General features: G+C 37.3%; 1 protein-coding gene across 1 annotated transcript in view; it reads left to right on the top strand.

The window, feature by feature from the left end:
* The first annotated feature begins 1254 nt into the window (after positions 1 to 1254).
* LOC137250418 (uncharacterized) overlaps positions 1255 to 14981 on the top strand; it is a 78229-nt gene continuing 64502 nt past the window's right edge. Inside the window, exon 1 of the mRNA XM_067783190.1 lies at positions 1255 to 1331. Coding sequence (XP_067639291.1) covers positions 1318 to 1331 — 14 coding nt within the window. The 5' untranslated portion in view covers positions 1255 to 1317. The remainder of the gene's footprint in view (positions 1332 to 14981) is intronic.

Here is a 14981-nt window from a genome sequence, read left to right on the forward strand (position 1 = left end):
TTTATTTTTGAAGCTTATAATTGCGTTTTCAAAGCACTTTACGGAAACTAAAGTGGTATTGTGTGTTACTGAATTATAAAAATCAATAAGTGTTAGAACAAAAATGAATACCCATCACAAAAAACGAACGGTGCTGAACGGGTACAAATCGGATGAAGAGCGTGACATTTAGTACTCACACTTGTACCAGTAGCGCTTAGGGTCGAGCTAGGTTTATATATTTAAATAAATTAATTAAAGGCTGCGACTATTTCAAAACCACCTGCGACTGAATTAGTTAACGACGCGTTCAAAAGGCAAGTTCAGTGAAAACATTTTTAAAGCATTCCTAATTGGTTCAGTCTCCCGATATTCATCCGATAGCACCAGTTCGGAGGTAGTCATTAAGGGCCTTTTTACCATCTCCAGCTAAGGTAGATCTTATCTGGAGGATAGCTACCTATTAGATAAATTCATTTGACACTTATGTTTTCACCAACACAGGGTGACCTACCAAGGGTTAAATTGATAAGTAGGACAATTTTGTAGAACAAAACATCTTTTGTGAATACACGAAAATTGGCCAAATAGTTTACTTTTTTTACACTGTGTTAGGAAATGCACATAACAGAGACGCGAGTATGTAGAAAATAGAAATTTGTATATGTAAATAAAATAAATGTAAGGCGCGATAACCTCCGAAGTGATCTAACGCCGAGCTTCTCTTCTAATATGCGTCGTGCTCCTCTTGATTTTCTCTACAAATTGGCCGCATGGGACCTACTTGTTTTATGCCGACTCCGAACGGTATCTGCAGGCAGATGAGTTTTCACTGAGAGCTTTTCATGGCAGAAATACACCCGGAGCGCTTGCCAAACACTGCCGAGGGGCAATCCCGCTTAGAAAAATTTTCTTCTAATTGAAAAGCCTTATTTCTAAAATTTTGATGTTGCTTTGGCCGGGATGGGAACCCAAGGCATAAGGTGTGGTAGGCGGAGCACGCTACCATCACGCCACGATGGCCGCCAATTTGTATATGTATCTTAAAAAAAAGGGGCGGACCTAAATCTATTGCGAAACTGTCGCTTTGCGTGATTGTATCTCATTTTTTCTGTAGAGTCTATCCAATATTACCCGAACTTAGGCTACTTTCTGTTTTTGTTTTGTTATTTGGAATGGTATAATGTGTTTTGTGTGTGTGTGGAAATTTCGCTGAAAAAATCGGCATAGATTGCAAGTATAAAAGGTGTGAAAAATTTTAATATCACATTGTCAGTTTTAGTGTCGAAGACGTAAGTGATAGTTTGTTGTGATTTCTTCAATCTAATATTTTACAAAATGCTGATTGCTAGGTAAGTAACTAAATTATATTATCCTTTCAGAAAAAAAGTGTATTATAAATTAAAAGACATTTTAAGAGTCAAATCGGTATATTAGTAAAGCACATACTGCTATATATCCTTTGGTTTAAATTTAGAGAAATATATACATCCTGTTTTTGAATTTTTCCTGTATTTAAATAAGATATAGCACAGTTAGTGGCATAGGTCCTAGAAAGCTTTATCAAAAGGACGGACTTATTTTATAAGATAGGTCCTGCTTTTAAATATTATTTCTCAGTTTGGTCGTTAAACAAACACAATGGACGCATACAGTATATTTGGGGTCCTCACAGACCAGCTAGTTCAACCTAACATAACCTCATTGAGCCCGCTGAATCTGATTTCTGATAGGCTATTGGCTACATTCAATGCGTTCACACGCAAACTAAATTTTAAAATACCGAGGGGATCGATTCGGCCACGTTATCAAATCGGTGATTTATTTCTGCAGTCTGTTGAAAACATATCTATGCATGCCTTTTCAAAGTTTTCCTTCCAGATATTATTATATAATTTTAAAACCCAAAATTTTTCTCTAGTCCTTGCATTCGCAGGAACACACTTTCGCACTTTCATTTATGGCAAACGAATTTATTTGCATTTTTGGTTTTCTTGACTTCCCAGATGCGCTTCCTGTTAACCCAGCTTTGACGAGATATTCGCGAAGGTGTATCTGTTTGCCACTCAAATGGCTTCAGTTCTGCGTATAACTTTCGTGATACAGATATACTTTCTCCTCGATACTTTTCGTCTTATCGTTTTAACAACTTCCTATTCCTATCGAAATATTTTCCAAATGTCGAACCGCTTTCGTATCTAAATGTCGTTTCGCTTTTGGGGAACAGTTCTTGCCGAAAGCTGATAAAAACTCGGAAGAACGTCGATATCTTCGGCGAATATTTCTTCTGAAATCTTGTATGGAATTATTAGCATGCTTGTCTTCAACAGACAACAGAAATAACAGTACTATTGTGAACATTGTGGATAAGTACAATGACTTCTTTCTGACAGGCACTCGCTTAAGTTAACATAACGGAAAAATCTGAGTTGCCATTGTTGTTCCGGTTGAAAACGGTCAATAAGGGTTCTGTGCAGGGACGTAAAAGATTGAAACTGGGTTTATGTAGTCACAATAGTGTTGCTCCTGTGAAACAGTATTTTAATTTTATAGCATGGCGAAAATTGTTCAGTTCAGTGTTATTGATTTTCATAAAAAATTTAATTTATTACATGAAGTTACTCTTCTAAGTGTAAAAAGCATAGAAAACATATCGTTAGCTTAATGTGAAAATGTGCTAAGTCACTTTTACGAATTTTACAGGAGACGAAAAAAACTAAAAATTTTTGAAATAACCTTTTTTTCAAAACTGTGAACGAGGATACCTTAGTTGCAATACTTTTGAGTGTAGAAGCTTTGAATAAGATAAATAAAAATCATGTATTCTACCCAGCAGCTATCTTATGACTTGGCACAATTTCCTCACTCAAAACAAATTTTTTCTTCTGACTTAGCACTTATTACTCAATATGTTTCCCCATCACTCCTCCCCTTTAATGATTGAAATATAACACTTAAACTATATATTTCACAAAAAAAAACTCTTGATTTGTCAAATTATTTCTAACTATCGGCGGCCACCGTGGTGTGATGGTAGCGTGCTCCGCCTACCACACCGAATGCCCCGGGTTCACACCCCAGGCAAAGCAACATCAAAATTTTAGAAATACGGTTTTTCAATTAGAAGAAAATTTTTCTAAGCGGGGTCGCCCCCCGGCAGTGTTTGGCAAGCACTCCGAGTGTATTTCTTCCATGAAAAGCTCTCAGTGAAAACTCATCTGCCTCGCAGATGCCGTTCGGAGTCGGCATAAAACAAGTAGGTCCCGTCCCGCCAATTTGTAGGAAAAATTTAAAAAAAGGAACACGACGTAAATTGGAAGAGAAGCTCGACCTAAAATCTCTTCGAATTTTATGGCGCCTTACATTTATTTATTTATTTTATTTCTAACGGTTCTGATCTGTATTCTTTTGCCGGATGGTGCGCAGACAATAACTTATTTTTAAATTCAAACAAATGCTGTGTTTTATCTTATTCCATAAAGACAACTGCCACCTACTTTATCTACAAACTAAATGCTAAATCTCTTAATCGTTGTCAAGAAAGTAAAGACTTGAGTGTAATCTTTCACTCCAAACTCTCTTTTTCTAGTCACATTGATTTCGTTGTTCCAAAATTTGTTGCAAGTAGACGTAACACCAGTGACATTAAGGACCCTATGACGTTGAAGGCACTTTATATATCCTTGGTCAGAAGTGGTATTGAATATTGCTCAATAATATGGAACCCTTTCTATGAATCTAACTCCTATAAAGTTGAGAAAGTTCCAAAAATGTCTACAAAATTTCTTACGTATGCTTCACTGGTCAGACGATCTTCCATGATATACCAGCAGTCACAAATTGCTTCGTCTTCAGGCTTTGCATAACAGAAGAACTTTTATCTCACTCATGCTTGCCTATAATGTAATAAACTTTAGCACGAATTGCTCTGATTTATCTAATTTTTTCATTCCATATATTCCACTGCGTGATCTTCGGCATAATAGATTATTAATCTAAAAAACTAATAAAACGAATTATGCTATGAATGAACCTATAACTAGGACTATACATCTAGCAAATAGATTCAGTAGTGTTCTTAATTTTAATAACAGCTTATATAAGTTTAAGCTTGAGTTGATTTCTATTTTTAACTAGTCTGTAACAAGGCATGTAGTTATCGACATGTAAGAATTGAAGTAGATTAGAGTAATGGGAAAGCATTTATCAAACACCAAAGGCATGTCTCAATTGGGTAAATCAAATTTCAAGGGGTTGTGTTCGCAACCCTCTCAAGGGGTTGTCAGCACAATATATATGTAGCTTCTCCAACCCAAATGTCAACTCACCTAAACGTGGCGAATCCTGTTTCATTGACAGCCGAGGCTCTGGCAACCCCAAGTTCCTCATGGAACTAAGGGATGGGGAAGGTGGGATGGCCTAGAAGGTTGATTGTGGTCATATAAATCGTTCCCGAGATGGTCGCGCTAGTAATACCTTAGTAGTGCTTTGTTACCGGAACGTAACGGATCTATATCCGGCAAAGGGCCATCAACATCGGTAACACTCCCCAAAGCCTTCGGGGAGTGTCTTTGTTTAACGTTAATACAACAACAACAACAAAGCATGAGCTATAAGACTGAATGACTTAAATAAATAAATAAAATGCGCGCAAAAAGGAATGACTAGTAATTCAGGTTGATATTATTGACAGGTTGACTTATCACATTTACACATCATTGCCCACAGTATGATTCAATTACTAGAGGTTTGTTCTCCAATGATGAAACATCTTTGACACTCCCAAAGTGAAAAATCTGGATGGGTTGCTTTTACGAAGTAAGGAAAAGGGGGAATAATTCAATTCCCTTCAGTGAAAATGGTAGTAGAAAGTATCTTCGGTAGCATATTAGTAGTGATAATAGATTTGTAAATGCCAAAAGTTTTTGGGGAAATAATTCATTTTCTCCTAAATATTTCGCGAATTGATAAAGTTATGTTGGTTTGGTCATTCTTTCAGAAATTGTTTGAAGAATGCCGTAAGTTAGAATTTTATTCAAAAATGCACTATTTCAAAATTTGTTTCAAAAACTCCCTATATGAGCATAAGTTCAATGTATTTTGACATAAGAGGGAGTTAATGAAAAGCATTCTGAGATAAGACGTTCTTCAATCTAACTCTAATATAGGGCGGTTTTGTGACAAATCCTGAATTGGGAAATTTTTGAAAAATATTTTGAGATAGCACGATTTTGAACAGGCAGCCGACATGGGGTAATACGCTACTCAGCAGCCGCAATGAACTGACAAAAACAAAAATAAAAGACAATGTCTTATTGTCTAGAACTTTGACAGAAGAGTTAAGCTTTTGTGCGGTCCTGCTACACAGGGAGTATTCGCCTTTTTATTCTGAAATTTCGAAAAGCTCTTCATGGAAGCGTTCCGAATAAACCGTTAATTTAGAATATTCGGAATGCGTTCATTTGATACTACCTCACGACGTCCGAATACTTATATCAAATAAGTATATACATAATATTCTAAATATAAACGAAATCCCCAAATTCTTAAATGGAGATGAATCTTCCGAACATACGAAATTAATAGAAGAGAAGGTCGACTTTTAATACGCGGCCAAAAATATCCAGAGAAGTGTCAAAAGGCGCGTATTGACCTCGATAACAATAATTCGAGGGTAGAAATAAAAAGTTTACTCGTTAAAAAGATATTGACGAAAACCCGAAAAATTACCCCCTGGTTGCGTTGGCGGCCTTCAGCCGAGCTTATAAAAAATTGCCCTGGCCGGTCCACCAACGAGGTGGGACCAAAATTAAATGCGTGCAAAATCCCTTTGTACACAAAATCTTTTTCAGTGCACAAAAACATTACAACAACCACATGAAAATTGCCAACTTCAACTGCAAATATTTGCGGACTGAGATACATTTTTTCTTTTCCGCCTTCGGATTATTGTTGTCGAGGTCACCTCTCACGATATTTTTGGACGCGTATTAGCAGTAGAATCCTGTGTCGTTATGGCATCTCTATTATATACTAATGACATTTTTATGTGAATCAATTTAATAGTCGAGGTTTTGACGTTGAACGATGAATTTTGAATTGATTTAGGCTTTGTATATTTACAGGTTTACGAAAGTGCACGAGTTCTTGGTGTCCTCACTTTTCATAAAATTACCTATGTTCAATGTTCAGCCATACTAATAGATCGAGGCATAGTTAATAAATTCACTATAAAACTAAAAAAAAAGTTCTAAGGAATTATGCAGTTCAGTACTTATCGGGCATTTGTAAACTAATGGCCCCCTATTTCTACTACTAACATTTTTCGAAAATTCGCAAAGAAACGACACAGTTAACGGATGCCAATTCGATTTGGGAGCAAAATGGCTGCAATTGTGAAAAAATGTGTCTGTCGAGCAAACCTCTTGTGATTGAATCATGGCCCACAGCACGTAGAAATGAAAATTTTAAATATTTTTTTTTTGTGATCGATGTATTTTGAATTCAGTTTTAAAACTGCTTTAAAATACAATTTTTCAAAAAAAGTGACTTAGCACATTTTCACATTAAGCTAACGATATAGTTTTTCTAATTATTGTGAAAAACTTTTTAAACACAACAGCAAAGTAAGTCGGTAAAATATTTTCTAGGATTTCTGAATTTCTGTACCCAAGTTCATTATATTTGTGTAATACAAGAATCTGGTAACACCATTTCTAAATGAAACAAGTAAGGAAGGCTAAGTTCGGGTGTAACCGAACATTACATACTCAGCTAAGAGCTATGGAGACAAAATAGGGGAAAATCACCATGTAGGAAAATGAACTTAGGGTAACCCTGGAATGTGTTTGTATGACATGTGTATAAAATGGAAGGTATTAAAGAGTATTTTAAGAGGGAGTAGGCTACAGTTCTATGGGTGGACGCCATTTAGAGATATCGCCATAAAGGTGGACCAGGGCTGACTCTAGAATTTGTTTGTACAATATGGGTATCTAATGAAAGGTGTTAATGAGTATTTTAAAAGGGAGTGGGCCTTAGTTCTATAGGTGGATGCCTTTTCGAGATATCGCCATAAAGGTGGACCAGGGGTGACTCTAGAATGCGTTTGTACAATATGGGTATCAAATGAAAGGTGTTAATGAGTATTTTAAAAGGGAGTGGGCCCTGGTTCTATAGGTGGATGCCTTTTCGAGATATCGCCATAAAGGCGGACCAGGGGTGACTCTAGAATGCGTCTGTACAATATGGGTATAAAACGAAAGGTGTTAATGAGTATTTAAAAAAGGGAGTGGGCCTTAGTTCTATAGGTGGACGCCTTTTCGAGATATCGCCATAAAGGTGGACCAGGGGTGACTCTAGGATGCGTTTGTACAATATGGGTATCAAATGAAAGGTGTTAATGAGTATTTTAAAAGGGAGTGGGCCTTAGTTCTATAGGTGGACACCACAATATGGGTATCAAACGAAAGGTGTTAATGAGTATTTTAAAAGGGAGTGGGCCTTACTTCTATAGGTGGACGCCTTTTCGAGATATCACCATAAAGGCGGACCAGGGGTGACTCTAGAATGCGTCTGTACAATACGGGTAATGAGTATTTTAAAAGGGAGTGGGCCTTAGTTCTATAGGTGGACGCCTTTTCGAGATATCGCCATAAAGGTGGACCAGGGGTGACTCTGGAAGCGTCTGTACAATATGGGTATCAAACGAAAGGTGTTAATGAGTATTTTAAAAGGGAGTGGGCCTTAGTTCTATAGGTGGACGCCTTTCCGAGATATCGCCATAAAGGTGGACCAGGGGTGACTCTAGAATACGTTTGTACAATATGGGTATCAAATGAAAGGTGTTAATGAGTATTTTAAAAGGGAGTGGGCCTTACTTCTATAGGTGGACGCCTTTTCGAGATATCACCATAAAGGCGGACCAGGGGTGACTCTAGAATGCGTCTGTACAATATGGGTAATGAGTATTTTAAAAGGGAGTGGGCCTTAGTTCTATAGGTGGACGCCTTTTCGAGATATCGCCATAAAGGTGGACCAGGGGTGACTCTGGAAGCGTCTGCACAATATGGGTACCAAACGAAAGGTGCTAATAAGTATTTTAATAGGGAGTGGGCCTTACTTCTATAGGTGGACGCCTTTTCGAGATATCGCCATAAAGGTGGACCAGGGGTGACTCTAGAATGCGTTTGTACAATATGGGTATCAAATGAAAAGTGTTAATGAGTATTTTAAAAGGGAGTGGGCCTTAGTTCTATAGGTGGACGCCTTTCCGAGATATCGCCATAAAGGTGGACCAGGGGTGACTCTAGAATGCGTTTGTACAATATGGGTATCAAATGAAAGGTGTTAATGAGTATTTTAAAAGGGAGTGGGCCCTGGTTCTATAGGTGGATGCCTTTTCGAGATATCGCCATAAAGGCGGACCAGGGGTGACTCTAGAATGCGTCTTTGCAATATGGGTATCAAACGAAAGGTGTTAATGAGTATTTTAAAAGGGAGCGGGTCTTAGTTCTATAGGTGGACGCCTTTTCGAGATATCGCCATAAAGGTGGACCAGGGGTGACTCTAGAATGCGTTTGTACAATATGGGTATCAAATGAAAAGTGTTAATGAGTATTTTAAAAGGGAGTGGGCCTTAGTTCTATAGGTGGACGCCTTTCCGAGATATCGCCATAAAGGTGGACCAGGGGTGACTCTAGAATGCGTTTGTACAATATGGGTATCAAATGAAAGGTGTTAGTGAGTATTTTAAAAGGGAGTGGGCCTTAATTCTATAGGTGGACGGCTTTTCGAGATATCGCCATAAAGGCAGACCAGGGGTGACTCTAGAATGCGTTTGTACAATATGGGTATCAAACGAAAGGTGTTAATAAGTATTTTAAAAGGGAGTGGGCCTTAGTTCTATAGGTGGACGACTTTTCGAGATATCGCCATAAAGGTGGACCAGGGGTGACTCTAGAATTTGTTTTTACAATATGGGTATCACATGAAAAGTGTTAATGAGTATTTTAAAAGGGAGTGGGCCTTAGTTCTATAGGTGTACGCCTTTTCGAGATATCGCCATAAAGGTGGACCAAGGGTGAGTCTAGAATTTATTTGTACGATATGGGTATCAAATGAAAGGTGTTAATCAGTATTTTAAAAGGGCGTGGGCCTTAGTTCTATAGGTGGACGCCTTTTCGAGATATCGCCATAAAGGTGGACCAGGGGTGACTCTAGAATTTTTTGTACGATATGGGTATCAAATGGAAGGAGTTAATGAGTATTTTAAAAGGGAGTGGGCCTTTGTTCTCTAGGTGGATGCCTTTGCGATATCGCCATATTGGTGGACCAGGGGTGACTCTAGAATTTGTTTGTACGATATGGGTATCAAATGAAAGGTGCTAATGAGTATTTTAAAAGGGCGTGGGCCTTAGTTCTATAGGTGGACGCCTTTTCGAGATATCGCCATAAAGGTGGACCTGGGGTGACTCTAGAATTTGTTTGTACGATATGGGTATCAAATTAAAGGTGTTAAAGGGTATTTTAAAATGGAGTGGGCCTTAGTTCTATAGGTGGACGCCTTTTCGAGATATCGCCATAAAGGTGGACCAGGGGTGACACTAGGATTTGTTTGTACAATATGGGTGTGAAACGAAAGGTGTTACTGAGTATTTTAAAAGGGAGTGGGCCTTGGTTCTATAGGTGGGCGCGTTTTCGAGATATCGCCATAATGGTGGACCAGGGGTGACTCTATAATGAGTTTGTACGATATGGGTATCAAATTAAAGGTATTAATGAGTGTTTTAAAAGGGAGTGGCAGTAGTTGTATATGTGAAGGCGTTTTCGAGATATCGACAAAAATGTGGACCAGGGTGACCCAGAACATCATCTGTCGAGTACCCCTAATTTATTTATATATATAATATCACGAACAGTATTCCTGCCAAGATTCCAAGGGCTTTTGACTTCGCCCTGCAGAACTTTTTCATTTTCTTCTACTTAATATGAATCCAACTAGATGGAGACCAACAATACCCATAGAAGAGTGTTCTACCTACACAAGGAAAAGGAAGCTGCTGATACCACAAAAGCTATGGCCACGACTCATCTTCCAGAAGTACTGGCTACTAAATATAAAAAAGGCGAAGAAAACGTGAAGTCTCATATAACAAAAGCAGTTGCAGTAGCAAGTCCAGTGCGACTGATGAGGATCAAAAACAGCATTCCCACACCACCAAATGCGCTACCTAGGAAATACACTCCCGAAGAAGCTTTGGCGCTGTTTATAGATCTCGGCTTAACGAAGAAAAAATATATTATATTGCGTAAGTCATTATTGCAACGTAATGCCGATATTTTACCTGGATACAAAAAAATTACTCAAGCCAAGAAAGAAGCAGTTCCTCTAAGTCCCAAAATGACCGAAGTATCAGCTGATATTAAGCTACAAAACTTAATGGATCATACGTCTACACGTCTCCTTCAAAGTTTTACTGAAGGAAAGTTGAAATCACTGCCAAAGGAGCTAGCATTGATAACTAAGTGGGACTGTGATAGATCATCAGTACAAAGCGCATATAAACAAAGAATAAATGTAGACGATGAAACAATTACAGATAGTAATATGTTTATGGCTTCTATTGTTCCATTACGGCTAAAAGATGAAGCTTCAGAATATTGGAAAAATCCACCTCCGTCATCAACTATATTGTGCCGCCCGATATTATTTCAATACGAGCAGGAGTCTTCGGAACTCATAAAAGCTACAGTGAGTGATATAAAAAATCAAAATGCCATATTAGAACCAACAATAATTGAAATTGAAGAGGGGAATGTGATTAAAATAAAGCATGATTTTCTTCTAACAATGGTCGATGGAAAAGTTTTGAACTTAATAACAAATACGACATCTACAATGAAATATCCAATTTGTAAGAGCCAAAAAGACTTTGAAAATGTTGATGATTCAATAACTGACGAACTAAATTATGAGTATGGAATTTCTCCTTTGCATGCTAGGATAAGATGTATGGAATTTGTTTTGAAGCTGGCTTATACACTACCACAACAAGGAGAAGTTTTCGTCGACAATACAACATGTAAGGAGAAACAAAACAGGAGAAAAAAAATAATTCAGGATGCATTCTATAAAGAGATTGGCCTTAGAGTTGACTGTCCAAAGTATGAATGCGGAAATACAAATGATGGTAACTTCTTAAGAAGATTTTTTGAAAACGATGAAGTGACTGCTCACATAACAAAAGTTGATAGAGATATTGTGAAATGATTGGGAGTAATTTAAATATTTTAAACTGCCATGAACCAGTTAATGGACCCAAATTTGGAGAATATGCATCTAAAACTACAGAGTTGCTGCATCAAAAGTATCCTGAGAAGAAACTTACACCAACGGTACATAAAATTTAGCACATGGAAAAGATTTAATAGAGTACCAGTGCTTACCATTAGGAGAATAGTCTGAAGAAGCTCAAGAATCTAAAAACAAGGACTACAAAAGATATAGATGTATGAACACCTGCAAAGTATCACGAGTTAGACAAAACGAAGGCCTTTTCAACATGTTAGCTATCTCTTCTGATCCAGTCATATCATCTATGAGGTACGCAAGAACACAAAAAGATCTTACAGATGCGTATAGCTCAGAAATGGTTGCTTTGTTAGATATATGTTCCAGTGACGATGACTATGTTAAGTAAAATAAGTTTCTCACTTCTTATCACAACAGTGAAAAAGAGATTTACTAATCAATTTTGTTACTTTATTGAAAAATAGAATATCTATGTACAAGTTAATTTTTTATTTCAAATAAAACAATTAATTAATTTAGTAAATTATAAATATATACTTTTCGTTATTGCATTCCTCTGAAGTTTATCAAATTTATTTTAAAGCTTAGGCATTTTGGCTTCAAACGAGTATTCAATTTTTATAGACATCAATACGTCTATCGAGTTTGTTACAAATTTGTAAAGCGGTTAGTAAGATCAAACTTTTTAGCATAAATGGGCAGTGCCACTCCCCTTTTCCAAAATTCGTTGGCTGTTTAATCTTGAGCTCAAATAAAATTTCATTGAACCACTGTCAATAAATTTTAGTTATTAATAAAATACATATTTGGCTTGTAAATTTAAAGAAAACAAGTAAGGAAGGTTAAGTTCGGGTGTAACCGAACATTAATACTCAGCTATGGTGGCAACATAAGGGAAAATAACCATGTAGGAAAATGAACCGAGGGTAACCCTGGAATGTGTTTGTATGATATGTGTATCAAATTAAAGGTATTTAAGAGTATTTTAAGAGGGAGTGGGCCATAGTTCTAGAGGTGGACGCCATTTAGGGATATCGCCATAAAGGTGAATCAGGGTTGACTCTAGAATTTCTTTGTATGATATGGGTATCAAATGAAAGGTGTTAATGAGTATTTTAAAAGGGAGTGATCCTTATTTCCATAGGTGGACGCCGTTTCGAGATATCGCCATAAAGGTGGACCAGGGGTGACCCTAGAATTTGTTTGTACGATATGGGTATCAAATGAAAGGTTTTAATGAGTATTTTAAAAGGGAGTGATCCCTATTTCCATAGGTGGACGCCGTTTCGTGATATCGCCATAAAGGGGACCAGGGGTGACTCTAGAATGCGTTTGTACAATATGGGTGTCAAACGAAAGGTATTAATGAGTATTTTAAGAGGGCGTGGGCCTTAGTTCTATATGTGGACGCATTTTCGAGATATCGCCATAAAGGTGGACCAGGGGTGACCCTAGAATTTGTTTCTACGATATGGGTATCAAATGAAAGGTGCTAATGAGTATTTTAAAAGGGAGTGATCCTTATTTCCATAGGTGGACGCCGTTTCGAGATATAGCCATAAAGGTGGACCAGGGGTGACCCTAGAATTTGTTTGTACGATATGGGTATCAAATGAAAGGTGTTAATGAGTATTTTAAAAGGGAGTGATCCTTATTTCCATAGGTGGACGCCGTTTCGTGATATCGCCATAAAGGGGACCAGGGGTGACTCTAGAATGCGTTTGTACAATATGGGTGTCAAACGAAAGGTATTAATGATTATTTTAAGAGGGCGTGGGCCTTAGTTCTATATGTGGACGCCTTTTCGAGATATCGCCATAAAGGTGGACCAGGGGTGACTCTAGAATTTGTTTGTACTATATGGGTATCAAATGAAAGGTGTTAATGAGTATTTTAAAAGGGAGTGGGCCTTAGTTCTATAGATGGACGCCTTTTCGGAATATCGTTATAAAATTGGACCAGTGTTGACTCTAGAATGCGTTTGTACAATATGGGTATCAAACAAAACGGTATGGGTATCAAATGAAAAGTGTTAATGAGTATTTTAAAAGGGAGTGGGCCTTAGTTCCATAGGTGGATGCCTTTTCGAGATATCGCCATAAAGGTGGGCCAGGGGTGACTCTAGAATTTTTTTGTACGATATGGGTATCAAATGAAAGGTGTTAATGAGTGTTTTAAAAAGGAGTGGGCCTTAGTTCTATATGTAGACGCCTTTTCGAGATATCGCCATAAACGTGGACCAGAAGTGACTCTAGAATGTGTTTGTACGATATGGGTATCAAATTAAAGGTATTAATGAGGGTTTTAAAAGGGAGTGGCCCTTAGTTGTATATGTGAAGGCGTTTTCGAGATATCGACTAAATGTGGACCAGGGTGATTCAGAACTTCATCTGTCGGGTACCGCTAATTTATTTATATATGTAATACCACGAACAGTATTCTTTCCAAGATTCCATGGGCTTTTGATTTCGCCTTGCAAAACTTTTTCATTTTCCTCTACTTAATATGGTAGGTGTCACACCCATTTTACCAAGTTTTTTTCTAAAGTTATATTTTGCGTCAATAGACCAATACAATTACCATGTTTCATCCCTTTTTTCGTATTTGGTATATAATTATGGCATTTTTTTCATTTTTCGTAATTTTCGATATCGAAAAAGTGGGCGTGGTCATAGTCGGATTTCTGCCATTTTTTAGACCAATACAAAGTGAGCTCAGATAAGTACGTGAACTGAGTTTAGTAAATATATATCGATTTTTGCTCAAGTTATCGTGTTAAAGGCCGAGCGGAAGGACAGACGGTCGACTGTGTATAAAAAATGGGCGCGGCTTCAACCGATTTCGCCCTTTTTTACAGAAAACAGTTATCGTCCTAAAATCTAAGCCTCTACCAAATTTCACAAGGATTGGTAAATTTTTGTTCGACTTATGGCATTAAAAGTATCCTAGACAAATTAAATGAAAAAGGGCGGAGCCACGCCCATTTTGCAATTTTCTTTTATTTTTGTATTTTGTTGCACCATATCATTGCTGGAGTGGAATGTTGGCATAATTTACTTATATTCTGTAAAGATATTAACTTTTCTTTTAAAATTTGAATTAAAAAAAAAATTGTTTAAAAAGTGGGCGTGATCGTTCTCCGATTTTACTAATTTTTAGCAAGCAGACATATAGTAACAAAAGTAACGTTTCTGCCAAATTTCATCATGATATCTTCAACGAATGCCAAATAACAGCTTGCAAAACTTCTAAATTACCCTCTTTTAAAAGTGGGCGGTGCCACGCCCATTCTCCAAAATTTTACTATTTTTCTATTCTGCATCATAAGTTCAACTAACTTACCAAGTTTCATCGCTTAATCCGTATTTGGTAATTAATTATCGCACTTTTTCGATTTTTCGAAATCTTCGATATCGAAAAAGTGGGCGTGGTTATTGTCCGATATCGTTCATTTTAAATCGAGATCTGAAATGGGTGCCCAGGAACCTACATTCCAAATTTCATCAAGATACCACAAAATTTACTCAAGTTATCGTGTTAACGGGCAGACGGACGGACGGACATGGCTCAATCGAATTTTTTTTCGATACTGATGATTTTAATATATGGAAGTCTATATCTATCTCGATTCCTTTATACCTGTACAACGAACCGTTATCCAATCAAAGTTAATATACTCTGTGAGCTC

The sequence above is a fragment of the Eurosta solidaginis genome, chromosome 1 (assembly GCF_040869045.1).
Source record: "Eurosta solidaginis isolate ZX-2024a chromosome 1, ASM4086904v1, whole genome shotgun sequence".
NCBI classification, from domain to species: Eukaryota; Metazoa; Arthropoda; class Insecta; order Diptera; family Tephritidae; genus Eurosta; species Eurosta solidaginis.